Source organism: Callospermophilus lateralis, chromosome 8 (genome assembly GCF_048772815.1).
Source record: "Callospermophilus lateralis isolate mCalLat2 chromosome 8, mCalLat2.hap1, whole genome shotgun sequence".
Classification (NCBI taxonomy): domain Eukaryota; kingdom Metazoa; phylum Chordata; class Mammalia; order Rodentia; family Sciuridae; genus Callospermophilus; species Callospermophilus lateralis.
This window is the reverse complement of record NC_135312.1, coordinates 36,470,116-36,488,495: the sequence shown is the minus strand read 5'-3', so window position 1 is coordinate 36,488,495 and position 18,380 is coordinate 36,470,116. Positions and strand designations below refer to the sequence as shown.

Here is an 18,380-nt window from a genome sequence, read left to right as displayed (position 1 = left end):
TGTCAGGTATTTTGGTCCTGGTGACAAAAGGGTGACTACCACAATACTACTATTATATGTTTACATTTTCTGTAAGGTAAGGATATGAAGGATGCATTTGGTGTTTCCTGAAACAGGCACTGCAAAATATAGATTGTGGGATATTAGTAAATTGGTGGATATTTAGGTGGCTTATTAGATTTTTTTCAGGTAGAAAAAATACCACAGCTAATACTTGTTTATCATTAAATATTGCTGCTTTATACCAGGCCTTTACAGATATATTTATTCTAATAAGCCTCAGATGCATATAATTGATTTCTGGATTAAAATAATCCTTGGTTTATGAAACATTTTTATTGACTCACATATAACCTTCTTTCCATTCCTCCATCTATACATCCATCCACCCATCCATGTACTCATTAAAATATGGTAAACATATCAACTAAACCATTAGCCAGCACAGAGTAGGACCTTGGCAACTTTTATTCTGCTATGTGCTTCCTTTATGCTATCTTTCTCTCTTCCCCTCCCAAATTAACCACCACTCTGAATACTTTTTGAATTTATTCTCAATTTATAAAAAGTTATCTTTTTTTGAAAGTATATTTTAAATGTTTAATTGCCTTGAATTGTCTGTACTTAAACTTTTGATGTTTTTTAGACTTAATTATGTATTGCTTAGATTCATTCTTATTGTTGCGTGCTGTTATAGATCGTTCATTTTAACTGTTGTGTGATATTCCCATAGCATAGAAACCAGCTTATTTATCTTCTCTGCTTGGCAGTTGGCTTATTACTTGTTTCCAAGATTGTATCGCTGTGAATATTCTGGTCCAAATTTCCTGCTGTAAATGTACAAGAGTTTCTTTTGCATACATATCAAGGAATAGATTTTTCTAGGTCTTCGTGTAAGTGGGAGTTTCACTTGAAAAGATAATGCCAAACTGTTTTCCATGATGAGTTTGTAAAATGAAAGTCCCTTTTTACAATGAACATGAGATTCAGAATCCAAATACCTTTAATGTCAGGGAAGAGTGTGTAGGTTTGGGTGTATGTGTTTCCTATGGAATATTTGACATGGTAATTTTATCCTGCAGGGATCTTATTTTTTTCTGAATTTTGTCACGATCTAATGTAATTGAATATTTTTTCTCGTCTTTACTGGCCATGAGTGAGTATTCTTTTTCAGTGAATTGCTTGGCTTCATCTTTTTGCACTATTTATTGTTGCTTTTCCTATTCATTTGATAGCTTTAATTATTTGCAGAATAGACCAGCATTGATAGAAGGATAATATTATAAAAGAAGTATTAATCTTTAATGTCTCTTAAGTTAAAGAAACTTCTAGAAATCTATATTTTTTTTCTGCTTTCTCAGCAATATTAATGGATATCTGTTATTTTTGTTTAATATTCAGGAAAGCTTTATTCCTGTATTTTTGTAAATGACAGGGAAAATTAGTGATTTGGGTATATATTTCACTTAAGATTCTTTGTTGTTTTCTCTCTTAAGTTTTTGAAATCTCTAGAATTTTAGACACCACTAGTGGATTTAGGTGGACACATGATGTGGATGGCTAAAAATTCCAAGACTGTTTCCTTAGGTGCATAGCTGGGGAGCCAATATAGAGAACAAGGATTGACTAGTTTTAAGATGAGCAGAACACCTTAGGGCTTTCTCATGATGGAAATCATTTTTGGAGACAAAATTAAGCAGTGATACCCTCAACCAGCTCTGTGACTGCTAAAGTAACTAGTGAAAAATTATCTGATACTTTGTTAATTACCTTCACTCTTTCCCAGTAAGATAGAATCATTAATTAGGTGAAACTATTTTCCTGAATTGCTCTTGGCTCTTTCTTGGACTTGTTAAAGACCACCTTGCTTGCCTTACAGACAATTTCTTATAATCCCTTAGAGAATTACAGTAATCCTCTTGCCCCCAGCACCGCTCCCCCCCAAAAAAAAACCTCCAGAAAAACAAGAAAGAAAAAAAAAGAAGAAAAATAAAATTTCCCTATTATCAAAAAATAAGCAGGATTTTGTAATAAAAGATGTCTTTGATGTTACACGAATGCATTTAAAATTATGGGAAGAAGTCTTTCCAAGCTCAAAATTATCTGGTTTCTATGTAATTATGCTCTTAGTAAGGTTGATTTGAACATCCTAAACAGTGGTATTAGAGGAAGCGTCTCTAAGAATTATTCTTAATTGCATAGCGACCATTATTCATTGACAATTGATTTATCAGAAACCTATTACATTTAAGGCTTTTGATTGGTTCTGGAAGAGAATACAAATATAAATAAGACACAGTTTCTGCTTTAATCTGGAAATATTTTTAGCTTAACTGATGCAGCAAATGAATCTCATTTTTTCCTTTTGAAGGGTTTTAAAATCACTACTTGAGATGATATTAGAAACATAATGAAACACATAGTTAGTTATTCAGCACCTAGTATGTACAAAGCACTGTGCTAGTTTGGGTCTTCATAAAGGATTGAGATTTCACCTTTGCTGTAGACAGACAGACTCAAGCAGACTGAAATGAGGATAAAGTAAAGGCATAAAACGGTACTGTAGGAATGTAGCTTAGAAGCTATTCATGAACACAACAGAAATTATAGGTATTGCATATTATAGACTAGATATAAAATTCCACATTTACTTGAATAATTGTTTAATTATTATTTTATGACATAATATGATATTGTAAAGCTAGAACACATTTTGGAGGTTAATACAAGAGAGTTAGCATTCTGACTTTGGCATACAGTATTTAGCCTCTGTGAGCTCAGTTTCCGGATACAAAGAATTCTTATGATAATAGCACTGTAAAGCATATTGTGAGGATTTTAAAAATTAATATATGAGAAGAGATTCACATAATAGATCTTCAACGAATAATAATTGTTATCTCTCTGCTTATTGTACTTTGGGGGGAAAAACCCTATTCCCTACCCTCTGTGAGCAGTTGCACATAGAGGTGCTCCTTGATCTGTCCACTCTTTATCTCCACTGCCACCTCCCTGTCCAGGCCATCATCATCTATCAACTTGCCTAGAGTAGGAGCTGTTCTGCTCTTGCCGCTCTATAATTATTGACCATTCAACTGCCAGCATGATTTTATAAAAAATATAGTTCAGTCATGATCTCTCAGCGATTATGGGATACAAATGAAACTTCTTATAATACCCTACAAGAAAAGTGAGAGCTAAGCTGATATCAGAGGAAGAAACCTAGGGAGAAAACATGGGGAGGGGGGGAGATTAACCTCTGTATTCCTTTCCTAGGGCTACCATGACACAATACCACAGACTAAGTGGCTTAAACAAAGGAAAGTTTACTTTTTCACAGTTCTGGAGGCAGTAAGGTTGTTTTCTTCTAAACCCTCTTTCTTTGCCTTGGAAGTGGCATCTGTTTCCTATGTCTTTACATGTCTTCCAGATACCAGCCATATTGGATTAGGGCCCAGCCGGGTGACCTAATTTTAATGTAATTATCTCTTTAAAGTCCTTCTCCAAATATGGTCACATTTCAAGGAACTGAGTGTTAGGACTTCAACATGTGAATATGAGAGTAACATAATTTAGCTTGTAAAACCCTATCTTTCACTGACATTTCTGCGAGTTCTCTTCATGTAATTTTAACAACATTCACTATGACATTCATATGAGCTCAGGAGTAGCTGATCTGCTGCACCTGGGCTTTTATTCTCTCTTTGTAGCTTTAATTTCTTGTCATTCTTTTCCTTCCTTGCTTTGCTTCAGCCTCACTGGCCTCTTTTCTTGTCTTGAATGCACCAAGACCTCTCCCACCTCTTAGGTTTGTTTCTCGTCTGTCTTCCCACCTGGATCCAGTTCTCTCAGCTGTTCCAATGGCTCATGCTTATCCTATAGGTCTTGGGTTAAAACTCACTGCTTTGAAGAAGCAGTGATGTAGGCAAATCTATAGTGGTCTTCCCATGCTCTCTCTCACCAGCCTGTTACCCACTATCCCCTTAGAAATAATAGTATTTTGCTACTTGTTTCTTTACTATGTATACATGACTCCTCCCTGGTAGTGTGTTAACTGTTTAGGGCTGGGAACTCATCAGTCTTGTTTACCATTAGAGTGTCAGGGCCTGGCATAGCCGGTGTTCACTCTAATGTTTTTTGAATCAGTGTCTAAATGAATTTCCTTTATTAATTATATGCTTTTTGGATCTCAGTCTCAAAGATACATGCAATCGTATAAAGCAAATACTGTATAATGTCACAAATAAACATGGAGTTTATAATTCTGAACACAAAATATTTTTCAAGAATCATTGAAAATGTTGTATGTTACACAAGAATTTGGAGACACCCGATATTATCATGGGATGATTATAATCACAAGAATTTAGAAATGCACGCCTTACAACAAATTAATAATAAAAATATTTACCTAATTTTCATTCTCCTAGACTTCTCTCACTCTTGGAAATATCTACAATATTAATGTGTTATAGGATACAGTATTATAAACATCATTCTAGAAAACAGAACAGTATCTGTAAACTAGAGTTAAACTGAACAACCTTACCTAGGAACTTAGAGATGCAGATTGTCAGGCCCCACCTTACACCTACTAAAACTGATCTTTGAAGTAGTTTTTGGTTTCTCAGAAATCTTATCAAATAGTCCATTTTTTAGGACATAATCAATCTTAATTGTTTGAAACCTCTTGCCCTTTACCCTGCCCTGCAATGACATGGTCTTTCTGCTGTTCAACACTTTTGCAGTTGTCTTTAAGGAATTAGAGTGATTTCTCCAATTTTTGAAACTGTTTAAGTGAAATTGCTATATCCTAGGGTTCAACGTACATTACTTGCTTCCTGGATTACCTATTTGGCTTTAATGAGCTTATTGCTACCATTTTTATTGTTGTGTCCAATTTCTAATTCAAATACAAATTTAATTAACTTCTCTGCTGTCCAAAGTTGTAATTTTTAACAAGTAAAACTCATGAAAAATCAGCATGATCTACACTTTTTCTCTCACTATACTTACAAAGGCTTTTTTTTCCCCTTAGGATACTTATTCAGTAAAGAATTTTGTCAGTCTCCTTCAATCTATCTTTTTTTTGTATGTGGCCCATCTTCATCCTTTACAGTAAGAAACATTTTGATTCATTTTTATGAGGCTAACTTTAGACCTAGGGCATTAAGATACCAATTGTTCTTTGCCTTATTTTGGCATAGATCCAATTTCCCAACCTGTATCCAAGGGAAATATTCCATCTTGAGAGCAGATGTTATTATTTCCACTTATGGAGTATCTAGCTTCTGGCCATGCAATGTTAAAAATCATCATTTAAGAAAATGATGTTCAAGAGGGCAACAATTTCTATATATTAATAATAAAATGTTATATTATCCATAATAGTAACTATCATTATTGAATACATTATATTCTAGCAACTGGGAAAAGTAATTTACATATGTTATCTCAATTAAAACTTCTAATGGTCATTAAAATCCTTATCTATGAAGATATCTTACCTATAGAGGTAAAATCTTTACCTGTGAAGACGTCCAAGGTCATATAATTCAAAGGTGTTAGAGCCCAATTTGAACTCCAAAATTTCTGATTTTAAGCATTATGCTTCAAATCTGATTGTGGCCCTGTTCCCTCAACTAAAATCTGTCAGTGATGTTGCCCTCCTGGCACGGCCTTGCCTTTCTGCCCAGACACTGTTCATGAATCAGTTTTACTAAGGCATAGGAAAGAATTTGAGTAATAGCCATTATCAGGAGCAAGAAGAAACTAATTTGAAAAGAGTATTTTCACGAGAGAGTCACTGTTACCAGCATCTCATTTGAGCACTTTCATTGGGTCTCTTTTAAGTCTTGCCTGATCCATGTGGTGCCAGCTATTGAGGAGTTAAGTAACTTGCTTAAGATCACATGGAGAGGGGCTGGGGATGTGGCTCAAGTGGTGGTGCGCTCGCCTGGCATGCGTGCGACCTGGGTTCGATCCTCAGCACCACATACAAACAAAGATGTTGTGCCCGCCGATAACTAAAAAAATAAATATTAAAAAAAATTCTCTCTCTCTCTATACCTCTCTATACCTCTCTCTCTTTATAAAAAAAAAAAAATCACATGGAGAATAGGAGGCAGTGCAGGGATACATGTGACTTATAGAAGAGCTAGTCTTTGATCCCAATCACCAGCGAATGGTGTGCTTATTGTTAAAGGTGACTTGAATCACTTTAAAAGTTATTTACCAGTATCCTAAACTCTCCAAAGATGCATTCTTTGCAGCCATTACAATTTTTCTCCTCTTCATTCTTGTGGCCATGTTTCTTCTTTTTAGTAGCTCACTTCTTTCTAGGGGCCAATCAGATGATGCACTATAAAAAAAAAAAAAATCACAAAGGCTAAAAGCTTTGTGTCTTTGCACTGCCGTTGTAATAGTGCCCAGGGGTGATGTGTCTTTGAAGAAGCAAGGTCTTGGTAAGTAATTGGGGTTTCTTTTTTTCCCATTAAGTAAACACTGTTTTCTGATTTGGTTTATGTTAGTAGAGATTCATTATCTCACAGGAAACTTTAGATGCTTATAAAAATATATCATACCTGTATTTACTCTTTAATTATCTAACCCTACTAGGCTGTTAAACTGGTAATTATTTTTTTCACACATATTTACTTTATACCTACTAGGTCCTGTTACGGAAGTGAAAACTGACATATATGTCACCAGCTTTGGACCTGTATCTGATGTTGAAATGGTAGGTATTTGGGAAGCAGTGTACCTTTTGGGGTTTTGAGAAACATGCCAGAAAAGAGACAATTAAAATTTATCTTATTGTCAGTCACACAAAGCTAGAAATTCAAAGAATAACCAAATTAAACTTAAAAGTTTACAATGAGTAAGACACTGAATTTGCATTTCAGCTCCAACTTTTGAGTGTTGATTGATTTAAAGTCATTCTCAACAAGAGAACTTTCCTCTTATTAGTTGCAAAGTACAACTTTGTATATAGTTTTTTTTTCCTCTTTAGAAAACTATTGAGGAAGAGAAAATTAGAGATTATAATTAGTTTGGGTGTGAGCTAATTGCATATACTGTATTGTAGTCCTGATTGCCCTTGGTATTTTATGTACAGTTCCTTGCTGCCCACTCTTCCTTCTCTTCCTCCCTTGTTCTCATGCCTAAAGAGGCTAGAATATGAGTACTGGTCAGGAGGAATTTGTTCATCCAACTGTGCTATTTTATATTAAATATATTTACTTAACAGGACAGAGAACCTCCTTCATTTTTTTCCTGACCCTGTGCTCGTAATGATTTAAAATTGTTGGGTTATTTGACAAATTGTGATAAACTTTATGAAAACACAATTTATCTATTTTGCTTTGTCTTAAAAATGCCTACCATCTTATGATTAATCATATAATGATATTTGTTATCCATTAACTGATTTTTGCTATCTGGTCTAAAGTGAAGCCCAAGTCTAATTACCTGGAGCTGGCATTTTTATTAAAAGATGGTCATTATTATGAAATGATTAATATGTGTGGTAACTTATTTCCTATGAGCATAGAAGATGAAGGGAGCTAGATGGACATCAGATACTGTAATTACTGAGAATCTTTTTACTCTATTGATTTAAGATAATTTCTACTTCTATTAATTTCATTTGGGAAAGTCTTTTCTATGAGTGGGAAGAGGCTGGAACTTAATGCATTTTTCTGTATGTACATGTGTAGCGCTCTGTGATCTGAAGATGTCACAAACTCATTCCCCCAGGAATACACAATGGATGTGTTCTTCAGGCAGACGTGGATTGACAAAAGGCTAAAGTATGATGGCCCCATTGAAATTCTGAGGTTGAACAATATGATGGTAACAAAAGTATGGACCCCTGATACTTTCTTCAGGAATGGAAAGAAATCTGTCTCACATAATATGACAGCTCCAAATAAGCTTTTTAGAATTATGAGAAATGGCACTATTTTATATACAATGAGGTAATCAATTTTTTCTTTTTCCTTCCTTTAAGCCTTTCTTCCCTCCTCACTTTTCTCCCTTTTTCCCTCTTTCTTTCATTTTAGAGATATATAGAATTAATTTTAATAAAGGGTTGACTTTATTTAATTGCATTTTTCCATCATAGACTCACCATAAGTGCGGAGTGCCCCATGAGATTGGTGGATTTTCCCATGGATGGTCATGCTTGCCCTCTAAAATTTGGGAGTTGTAAGTTACAAATGAAAGTGTTTGAATTTCTGATTATCTCACACAAGTTGATATGTGTTTGTGTGTGTGTGCTTATGTATGCCTGTGATTTTCTCTTATTTAGCATTTAAATCATTATCCATGAAAAAAAAATTGTGCAAGTTTTGATTTTTAGGAGTCTGTTCACTGGTATTTTATGTAAAGAATTAAAACTTCTCTTTTCTTTCCCCAAGTCAAAAGCCTACTTGTACAGATAACTTGAATAGATTAATTGATTGAGTCATAATTAATAGGTTGGTGGTCAGTGTTAGGGACCTCTGAACTTTACATGTTGGTGGTGTAACATAGAAAGTGCAAATGATTTTCTTTATAATTTAATAATTGCTGTTGTTGGCAGAGATGTTTAGTTGTTTATAGTACACTTAGTAAAAGCCCAAAGAAGACTCATGACTTCCTGGCATGACATCAGTTAAAACAAAAGCAGCCTATAAATGGCTGAAGCAGGACACAAGAACAGTAGGAGATGCAAGGGCAGGGCTGGCGTGGAGTTGGTGGGGTGGGTGGGGTGGTCGGTCCAGAGATTATAGTGCCTTGTAGACCACATTAAGAAGTTTGAATTCTATTTGAAAGCTTGGAGCCAGGAATTTTGAAAGATTTATAAAGGGGTAAATCTTTGATGGACATTTCATATTTTCTTACTTTAGTTCTCCTACCGAGAATGGGTTGTAGAGATACTGGAATGGAAGCAGGAGAGTTGGAGTATGTGGTTTGAATACAAGCAAAAATGATGATGGATTAGGCTAGGATGGTATTAGAGGAGTGATTATGAAATAGATGTGTCTGGGAAATTTTGTAGAGATGAAGGCAAAAGGATGAGATGAATGGATAGGAAAGAATGATTCCTTTCTTTGAGCTCCCTTCTCTGAGATGGTAACAAAATGTGATTGCTCTTCTAAGGTCTGCCTCAAACATTTGATTCAATCAGAATCTACCAAAAATAGATGCTGGCTTTTACTATTGCTTCAGACTCTTAGTTGCACTGATTGTGAAACTTGCCTGCTGTTATCATTGCTCATTGCTTAACTTAATGAGAATCGGCAGTCACCATTCTTTTTATAACCCTAGTAATCACAATATTCAGTGGGCTAACTTGAAGCTAAAGAAAGTCATTTGCTCCCTGACCAATGATTTAATGAGAGAAGATAAAAACAGAAAAATACACATAAAGGGTGATCTCACTATAGTTGGAATTAAGATCCCTTTGTACTATAATAATTTAAATTTCATACAAGCTATTTTTTTTATCTAGAAGAAGTGTTTTCCGTCTTCCACCCCTTCTAGTTCTCGTATAAAGCACTTTTCCGAGTGATCTGAACATAGTTGGTGATCAATCATGCTTTATATAAAACTAAAAAAATCATACACTCGTGGTTGATGTTTGGGGGCAGGGAATTAAAAAAAAAAAGACGCACATCATACTTAGCAAGTTAAGGCCTTACATTTTCTGGAAAGAGAAAAAGAGCACTTAACTATGTTTATAATTCAGAGGAAAGAGAGAAACCAGGAAGGAAAAGGCTCTTCTAGTAAGATAGGATAGCTAAGAGAATACCTGATTTAAAACATCATCTGTAGAACATCATGTACAGGGCTTTAAATATCTGACAAAGCATGAGTATTTAGTAGGATAAATGCTGACATATTACTGGGTAATGCTAAATGACACCACAGCCTCGGAGTATGTTTTGCAAGATGGCTTTTAAGGAGAATCTGTCTAGGTATGGACTCCTTTTGTAGAATTACACAATTCCCCAAGACCTCCTGTGTTCTAGCCATTTTAGGAAGGTTTGGGGTGGTGGTGTTGGGGAATGACACATGATTCATTTTGGTTCTTTTGAACTTATTTGTGTGTGAGCCAAGCTATCTGTTCTGGGTAGACTGGTAAGCAAGCAGCTGGTCTCCATTTGCACTGAGCACCGAATAATAGAAAATGGGCTTAAATTGCCGCTGGGAAGAATTTGTTGAAGATAGAAGGGGAAATGTCCTGATTATAAGAGTTTAAAGGTAGTGGAACTGGTTGTGTAATTATATTCCCCGGAGAGCTTTACAAACAGCATAGCCAGTTGTCACTGTAGAATGGTTTCCAAAGAGCATGGTATTACCCAGAGGCAGAGTCTAGAAGAGGTGACCCCTGGAGAGCTCCTGACCAGTAGGATTTGTTTTTGTTTTGTTGTTGTGTTATTAGAGGCAGCTTCTGATACATTTGAAAATGGCAGAGGTGCATTAGATTGGAAGAAGTCGGTGTTGGTCATGCACTGGAAGAGAGAAGTGCAAGACGCAGGGGTTTGGCAGTACCCTATCTTATTAGCTTGGGAACACATCCAAATGTTTTAATGCATATGGCCTTGTAGAAGCCTCAGTTTTTATCTCTTCCTCCTCTAGTTGTTTGGCACAAAAACAGTGAATCCTGCTAATTTTGTAATGCTGTTTTGTTTAATATCTATAGATTTCTAAATTGCAACATGTTTGAGTAAAATAAGTTGAGAGAACATTGTTTTCATTTACCCCATCTTTCTTGAACACATGTCATGTTTTTAAGTGTTGACCACCAATACCCATAAAAGAGAACCCTGACAGTAACCACATTCTCTGCTCTCATTCAGATGCATATCCGAAGAGTGAGATGATTTACACATGGACAAAAGGTCCAGAGAAATCAGTGGAAGTGCCAAAGGAGTCTTCCAGCTTAGTTCAGTATGATCTGATTGGGCAAACTGTATCAAGTGAGACTATCAAATCCATTACAGGTGAGAAGTTTAATGGTTAAAGCCAATATGCTGTGTAACATCAGCAGTAGAGTTTTGTCCTGGCTTCATTGAAATATCTAGTGTTTTCACAAGAACAACAAAAATTTTCCAGAAATAGAGTTGATGCATAAACCATAGCTCAGAATTTCTTTATTTATATTTATCATCTTATTTCAGTTTAAAATAAATTCTGAGTTGGTGAAATGTGAGAAGTGAGTTGGTTTTCTTATTCAGTAACAGAAGTCAGTAATCAAGTATATTAAAACTATTTTCAACAAAATCATGAGGCAATAAGTCTGATCCTTCTGGTTTTGGTGCTTTCCAAAAATCTCTTTTTTTTTTTATGTTGCCCAAGTTTATTATGTCACCTTCCCCCTTTTTCCCCAAAGGAAAAGCAAAATCTAAATCTTAATTTCAAAACATTAAAAGAAACTAAAATTGTCCTACAAGTGGATGGATGTCTGTTACTGATGATTCTTTGTCTTTGGAAAATGAATGGAAAGATTGCAGGATTTAGTTCTTATCATATTTAATGGGGAAGATCTAATTATTGCTTCTTCTAGAACTCTTTCTTATATACACATATAAAGGGGAAAATGTTTTATCATTTTTGTCTAGTACATTTTTGTGCTGCTATAATAAAATGTCATGAACTTGGCAGTTATAAAGAGCAGAAATTTGTTTCTCACAATTCTGGAGGGTGAGAAGTGTGTGATTAAAGTGTCATCAGATTCACTGTCAGGTGAGAGCTTGTTTCCTGGTTCATAGAATAGAAGAGAGCAGGGACTCACACCAGGAACTTCTTTTATAAGGGTAATAACCCCATGCTTGAGGCCCCACCCTCATGATCCCAAAGCACTACACTGTTAATATCTCCTCATTGATGATTAATTAGGTTTTAACATAAGAATTTTGGGGATACACAAATATTCAGGCCATAGCAATAGTTAAAATTCATTCAGCAGATACCATCTTATAGGCTTCATCATGAATTCTTTCCATGTATTGACTCACTTAGTTCTCATAGCCACCCCATGAAATGAATACTATCACCAACTTCATTTTACTGATGAGGAATATGTAAATACAATGTATTTAAGTAACTTGCTTGAGTCATACAGCTATTAAATGGCAAAACCAAAAATTCAAACACAGGCATTTCTGAGTTCCAAAAACCTTCTCAAAATGTTCTGAATGCCAGATCAGGATGTTAAAATTGCATTAGTAGGGGCAGGAGTTGTGACTCAGTGGTAGAACACTTGCTCGGCATGTGTGAGGCCCTGGGTTCGATCCTCAGCACTGCATATAAATAAATAAATTAAATAAATAAAAGATTCGCTGACAAGTGAAAAATATTTTTTAAAATTTTTAATTAGTAGAAAATGAGTGGTTATTGTTAGATCTGGGACAAAATTATGAAATGATAATGTATGTTTTGTTTTAAGAAAAAAGATAATAAATCAGTCATTTGAAGACATGATGACTCTAGAATAGTTAAAAATCATTCAGGCAGGGAATGAAATGGTGGTTGCCAGGGATTAGAGGGGAAAGACAAAATTCCCATGACTTTATCTTCCCAACCCTTGTCATGACTATCATTTCAGGGGATACCCTCTTCTCATCAATTATGAAACTATAGAGTAGCCTTCTATCATGGTACTTTGCTCCTTGTCTGTCCAGGAGAAAAACTCTTTTGATAGATATTTAGGTTCTAATCTGAATGTCAAAGGGGCAAACTTTAAATTGTACAAGATAATAAATCCTAGAGATTGCCTGTACAGCCTAGTACCTATGATCAATAATACTGTAGTGAATGCTTAAGAATTTGCAAAGAGATAAAAGCGTTCTTTTCACACACACACACACAAAAATATTGAATGAGATGATGGGAAGAAACTTTTGGAGATAGTGGATAGCTTTATGAAAGATTGTGGTGATGGTTTTATGAATGAATACTTATCTCCAAACTAATCAATCACATACATTAAATATATAGAGAGTTTTGCATTCCAGTCTTACCTCAATAAGATGATTTAAAAGCTATGCAGTCAGGGCACTTTCCACTTATCCTTATAGGAAACAAATTTTTTTTTGAAAGATCTTCATGTTCTAATCTGTAAGGGGGGTTTAAAACACAACTGGAGATGTGAGATTTCTGAACCTTGGGTTTCACAGTCTGTGAATAAGGCTACTGATTCCTAAATAACTTTCTTAATATGTCCTTTCAGGCGTGATGGTAAAAATATTCCTCAACAGCTACCAGAAATGTTAGGGTATGTTTCACTTACTAGTTTTTTAGGTTATGCCTCTATGCTATACATGTCTGTTTACATTTTTGTTTATATTTATAACATTTAGATATACAGGTCTTTCCTAAAATTAAGGCAGCCTTTCCCTTAGCTTGTATGTGTATATGTGTACGATACATATAAATGGAATACGTATATATATTTATATATTTTATATATGAATGAAATCTATGTATTTCATTTCTGTCCAAAATTAAGCTGTATATTTTCGTGTGTATGTGTGTTGTGTGTTTCCATTTTTTCCCTAGTGATTTTTGTAAAAGTTAGTTCTAAATTCTGCTCTCAAAAAATGGTGAAAATGAAAGCTAATTGCTTTAGCAGTAATAGGTCTTCAAAATAGAAAGCATTGCAAAAACTTTTAAAAATTATATCCCAATTTAGTAAATTACTTAGTCGCTACACAAAATAAAGTATTTTTCTGAATAATAGTCTTCTATATCATCCACCCTCCTGCCATGAGGAAACTTTGTACTTCTTGTTTGTATTATGCACAAAAGATAATTTCTTTGCTCAGAGTACTATGTGTTAGTCTGAAATACAATCATGAAGACATTCAATAATTAACTGCAGAACCAATAATGTATTTTTTTTATATTTTCTTGGCAGGTGAATACATTGTCATGACAGTTTATTTCCACCTAAGACGGAAGATGGGATATTTTATGATTCAGACTTACATTCCATGCATTATGACAGTGATTCTTTCTCAAGTTTCTTTCTGGATAAATAAGGAATCAGTTCCAGCGAGGACTGTATTTGGTAAGTGCAATTCATTTCTTGGATGTTTTTGTCCACATTACATAATGATCACGATTCATAAGAAATATGAATAATAGTCTAAGAAAATGATAAACACAAATATATCAAACTTTACTGAATACAGAATCACATAAGCTTTAATTTTTATCTAGCCAATACAAAATAATAATGCTTGAGGAGATATGAGTAGTCTCTCACTTCCTCTGGGGCCACAATGGATTTCCCTTGTTGAGAATCAGTCAAATGAAGACCAACTGTGCACTGCATATAATTTCACTTTTGGTGATATTCTTGGGCTCCTAGCATAATGCTGTGTAATTGAATTAAAATTATATCTAGGTGTTAAAATGAAATGCACTAAGAGCTTAAAATAAAACAAATAAAAGTCATGGCTGAATGAATATGAAAGCCTTAGAATAACTTGTCTTTTAATGAAGAGGAACAAAATGCAATTGGTTTACACTCATTGAATTGGAAGGTATTATGTGCTTAGTTTATAAGCTCATTATTATACTCTATCTACATAACATTTTTTTCTGGACCAACATTTTTTTCTTTTTTCTTTTAATTGTGGTTTCCTACCTATAGTGTTCTTAACAATATGAAGTCCAGAACATGTGAGCTTAAACGATTTTGTACTTGTTAATACATCTTTTACAGATCAGTCATGCTTTTACATCATAAAATGATTTATAATTATATCTGTTTAATTTATATCTTTCTGTATTCTTTCTGTATTTATTGCGAGTAGCAAAAGCATTCAGTGGTGAGATAAGAAGGAAAAAGATCAGAATGTCTCTGGAGTGAATATAGTCCTCACAAGAGATGAAGGTTTCCCTTTGCTTTTCTGTTTAGAAGCATCAAAGCCATGTGCAATATTCCTTCGCATCCAGTAGCTGAAGAGATGTTGATAAGAGAGAACTGGAGGAAAGAATTGGAGCCTTTCATCCTACCTCTGCTGATAATGGTGTTTTAATGTCCTCAATGGACCTGAAATACTCCAACAGAGGTGTTTCCTCCATAGACAGCCTCCTTCCTTTAATCTTAGGCTCACCTAAGAGGGTATTTGAGAAACTCAAACTAATGTGGAAGCAGGGTGTGATCTCAACAATACAGTGAGCAGGCATAATGGCACTATCTACTTCATAGAGTTATGGGTGTTCAATTAACAAATAATTGCACATTCTAAGTGTGAAATAAATTCTAGCTACTAAATATAGGTATGAAAATGAAAGAGATAAAACAACATATCTAAGCATTTAATGCTAAGAGGTCAGGGTTTAAAGCACAAATCTGCCACTTACTTTTTCCATCCAGAAAATTGTGTTAATACATCTCTCCCTCATAGACTAGAAGGAATTTAAAGAGTTATGAATAGTACTCAGTACAGGACAAGTGGAGCACTTGCTGTATGTTACTCACTCTTTCCTATACCTCTCTTGCATAGGGGAGATTAAGTTTTTTTCCAGAATTGGTTGTACTGGTGTTTTAAAGAAAAAATTTATATTTCTAGTGTGTACTACCAGGCATCCTGAAATTCTTGGGTCTTCATACAGTATGTTCAGAGGCAACCTGACTGTGCAGGAACTGTCTACAAAGGCTGAGCATCAGATCCAAGTCCCTTAACTAATCCTACTACAAAAAAATTAATAATTCAGGATCTATAGTTATTAAAAAAAATTTAAAATTTGTTTCTACTAGGCTTTAAAAATAAGAAAAGCAGTTGTATGCACATTATCATACTATTTTCAGTGGCCTTAAAGAACTAGAAAGAACTAGAGCAAAAATTACCATTTATGATGAAGAGGTAATAGTGTCACAAGTGTAGACTTTGGTTCTACCCAGAGGGTCTACTACTTACCAGCTATGAACTTTCGGTGAGCTACTTTTATATAACTCATGTTTCCTCATATGTTAAAAATGGACAAATGGCTGTACTTATCTCATAAGGATGCTGTGAGGATTAAATGAGTAAGTTTGAATAAGGCAGTTGAAATAATACCTCTCACACAATTTATACAGTTTTAGTTGTTTATACAGTTTAAGTTGTTTATTAGAGTGACATTCTACATTGCACCTCTGTCTTATGCAAGAATCACTGTTTGATTGGTTGATGAACTTTGCTTTCTTTATTGACTATAAACTGGCAGCTATTTTTCTGTCTCCATTGTCCCCAAATTTTAGAAATCCCCAGTTATGGAGGGAGGAATAGCATTGTTTAACTGTAATACTCAACGCTTTCTATTTGAATACAATATTGCAAGGAAATGATGTATTATGTTATGAAGGGATTAATATTACTACTACCAGTAGGAAAGGACTTCCCATATACTGTCGGGATCATCTATTTTAACCTTCACAATAATTTTGCAAGATGGGCACTACTAATTTTTATAGATAAGGAAAATATCTGTAACATATTAGGAAGCTTATATCAAGTTTCATAATTGTACATGGTGGACACAAGACATTATCTAACTTTAAGAACTCAGTCACTCTCTATTCACAGTGATTAGGACTTTTCTTTTGAAATTTGTCCCTGTCTGTGTCCTGTGCCAAGATACTGCTTTTGACTGATCAAGAAAATTATGCCAATAATTATATCTTCAAAGACCTAAGATGCATTCGGATGGTAATTATTAGACTATTCAATGAGGATTTAGATTGGTATTTTCTTAGGGAAGAAAAGCTGTAAGTATTTGGGAGTATTACCAATCTATTTCATATGAGATTTAGGTGAACATTAATTCTGGATAGTTTTTTTCTTTTCTAAGTCTCATTTCCCTCTTCACTCATAAGGAGAGAATTTGCTGAGTCAGAGTCAGCATTTGAGACCATGCAAAACCAAATCTCAGAAGATCAGCATAACTCTGAGAAGCAGAACATGCTAAATTCTTCACAAAGGACTTCTATCTCCAAACTTGTATGACTCTTAGTTTTCTAATTATTCCAATATGGTAAAACATTAAACACAAGTAAATGCCAGCTGGCATATCTAAGTCATTGCTATTTCATTTTCTAGGAATGGCCAGCCAAAATTTCACTCTAGTGTACAGTCTTAGACTCCTCTTACATATCCTTTCCCAGCTCCTGGGCCAGCCAATATGGTGCATATTCAGCATTCTAAATGCAAGGACTGGCATCGGTACTTGAATGTGTCAAAAAAAGTTATGGCTTTGAAAAGTCAGGACGGCATTTACGACAAATTCTTGTACTTCTTTCTAGACGGAGAGGAATGGTGAATTTTTAACTGAAGGGCTGTTTTCTGTTTTCTGTTCTATTGGTGTCTAGTCAGTCAAATGCTGTATCTAAAGCCAGGGATAATAAATCATGCAAGTGCTTTCTTTAAATTTGAACACCTGGTAGAAAGAACTTTTTAATGCCTAAAGTGGTGGAAACTTTTGAACATTTAGCCTGCTTTTTATGCCAGCTAATTTCATAATTTTGCCAACAGTCATAAAATAGGAACCATAATATCTGGAGGGCCATTGCATAAACTTGAAAATAAAGCTGATACAAAACACTAAAAGATAAAAGAAAAGCAGCATCATTTATATATATATATATATATATATATATATATATATATAGCTTTTTTTAATTTTAATTTTAATTTTTTGTTATTGGTATCCACAGCATCATATATGTCATGAATCTGGTGATTTGTCCACTTCTAAAGAACTGGAATGAAATTTTTGGATTCTCACTTCAATAATTGCTTTAGTAACCTACTTATGAGACATTCAGAAGGGATTTTTTTTTCACATGTCAATAGGAGAACCTGAGGACCACCACTTCTGAGCCTCAGGAGAACTTTTTCTATGTTAAAAAAAAAAAGTTTAAGTAGCATAAGGATTCTTAAGTTCTTTTTATTTGAATTTGAGTTTCTTTCTGGTTATCATATTAGAGTCTCTGTAGAATTTTCTGAGTACTGAGTAGTATTCTTGTTTAGATTCCACTCTTCATATTTTATTTCCAAGCGCTTTCATCATCATTTCTGTCACAATAGAAGAAACATACTACTCACATATCTCAAAAAGTTGGAAAACATTTTTGAATTCCTAATAGTCCATTACATTTAAATCATATGGATAAAAAGAAACATTTTTGATTTATCTTAAATTTTGAGGCTAAAAGTTTTTCAAGGTTGTTTTAGAATTTAGCTCACAGCCAGCAGCATTACAATGGTGCCATTTTTCTGAGTCTGAGAATGGGGATCTAACTGTTTGAAACTCTCTTTCAGAAACAAAGCCCAATAAATTCACAGTATTTTATTTTCAAATATATGTAGATATATCTGACTGGGTAAACATTTGAACAT

The 18,380-nt window shown here is 34.4% G+C and overlaps 1 protein-coding gene across 8 annotated transcripts in view; it reads left to right on the top strand.

The window, feature by feature from the left end:
- Gabra4 (gamma-aminobutyric acid type A receptor subunit alpha4) overlaps positions 1 to 18,380 on the top strand; it is a 62,533-nt gene that overhangs the window by 7,827 nt on the left and 36,326 nt on the right. For 4 of the 8 annotated variants that reach the window (XM_076864154.1, XM_076864153.1, XM_076864159.1 and 1 more), the window contains exons 3-7: positions 6,672 to 6,739; positions 7,759 to 7,979; positions 8,126 to 8,208; positions 10,848 to 10,991; positions 13,907 to 14,059. The exons of 1 other annotated variant lie outside the window; for it this stretch is intronic. In XM_076864154.1, the coding sequence (XP_076720269.1) occupies positions 6,672 to 6,739; positions 7,759 to 7,979; positions 8,126 to 8,208; positions 10,848 to 10,991; positions 13,907 to 14,059 (669 nt within the window). Of the gene's footprint in view, positions 1 to 6,671; positions 6,740 to 7,758; positions 7,980 to 8,125; positions 8,209 to 10,847; positions 10,992 to 13,906; positions 14,064 to 18,380 lie in introns of all 8 variants that reach the window. 3 more of the 8 variants (XM_076864158.1, XM_076864155.1, XM_076864156.1) reach the window with 3 other exon arrangements.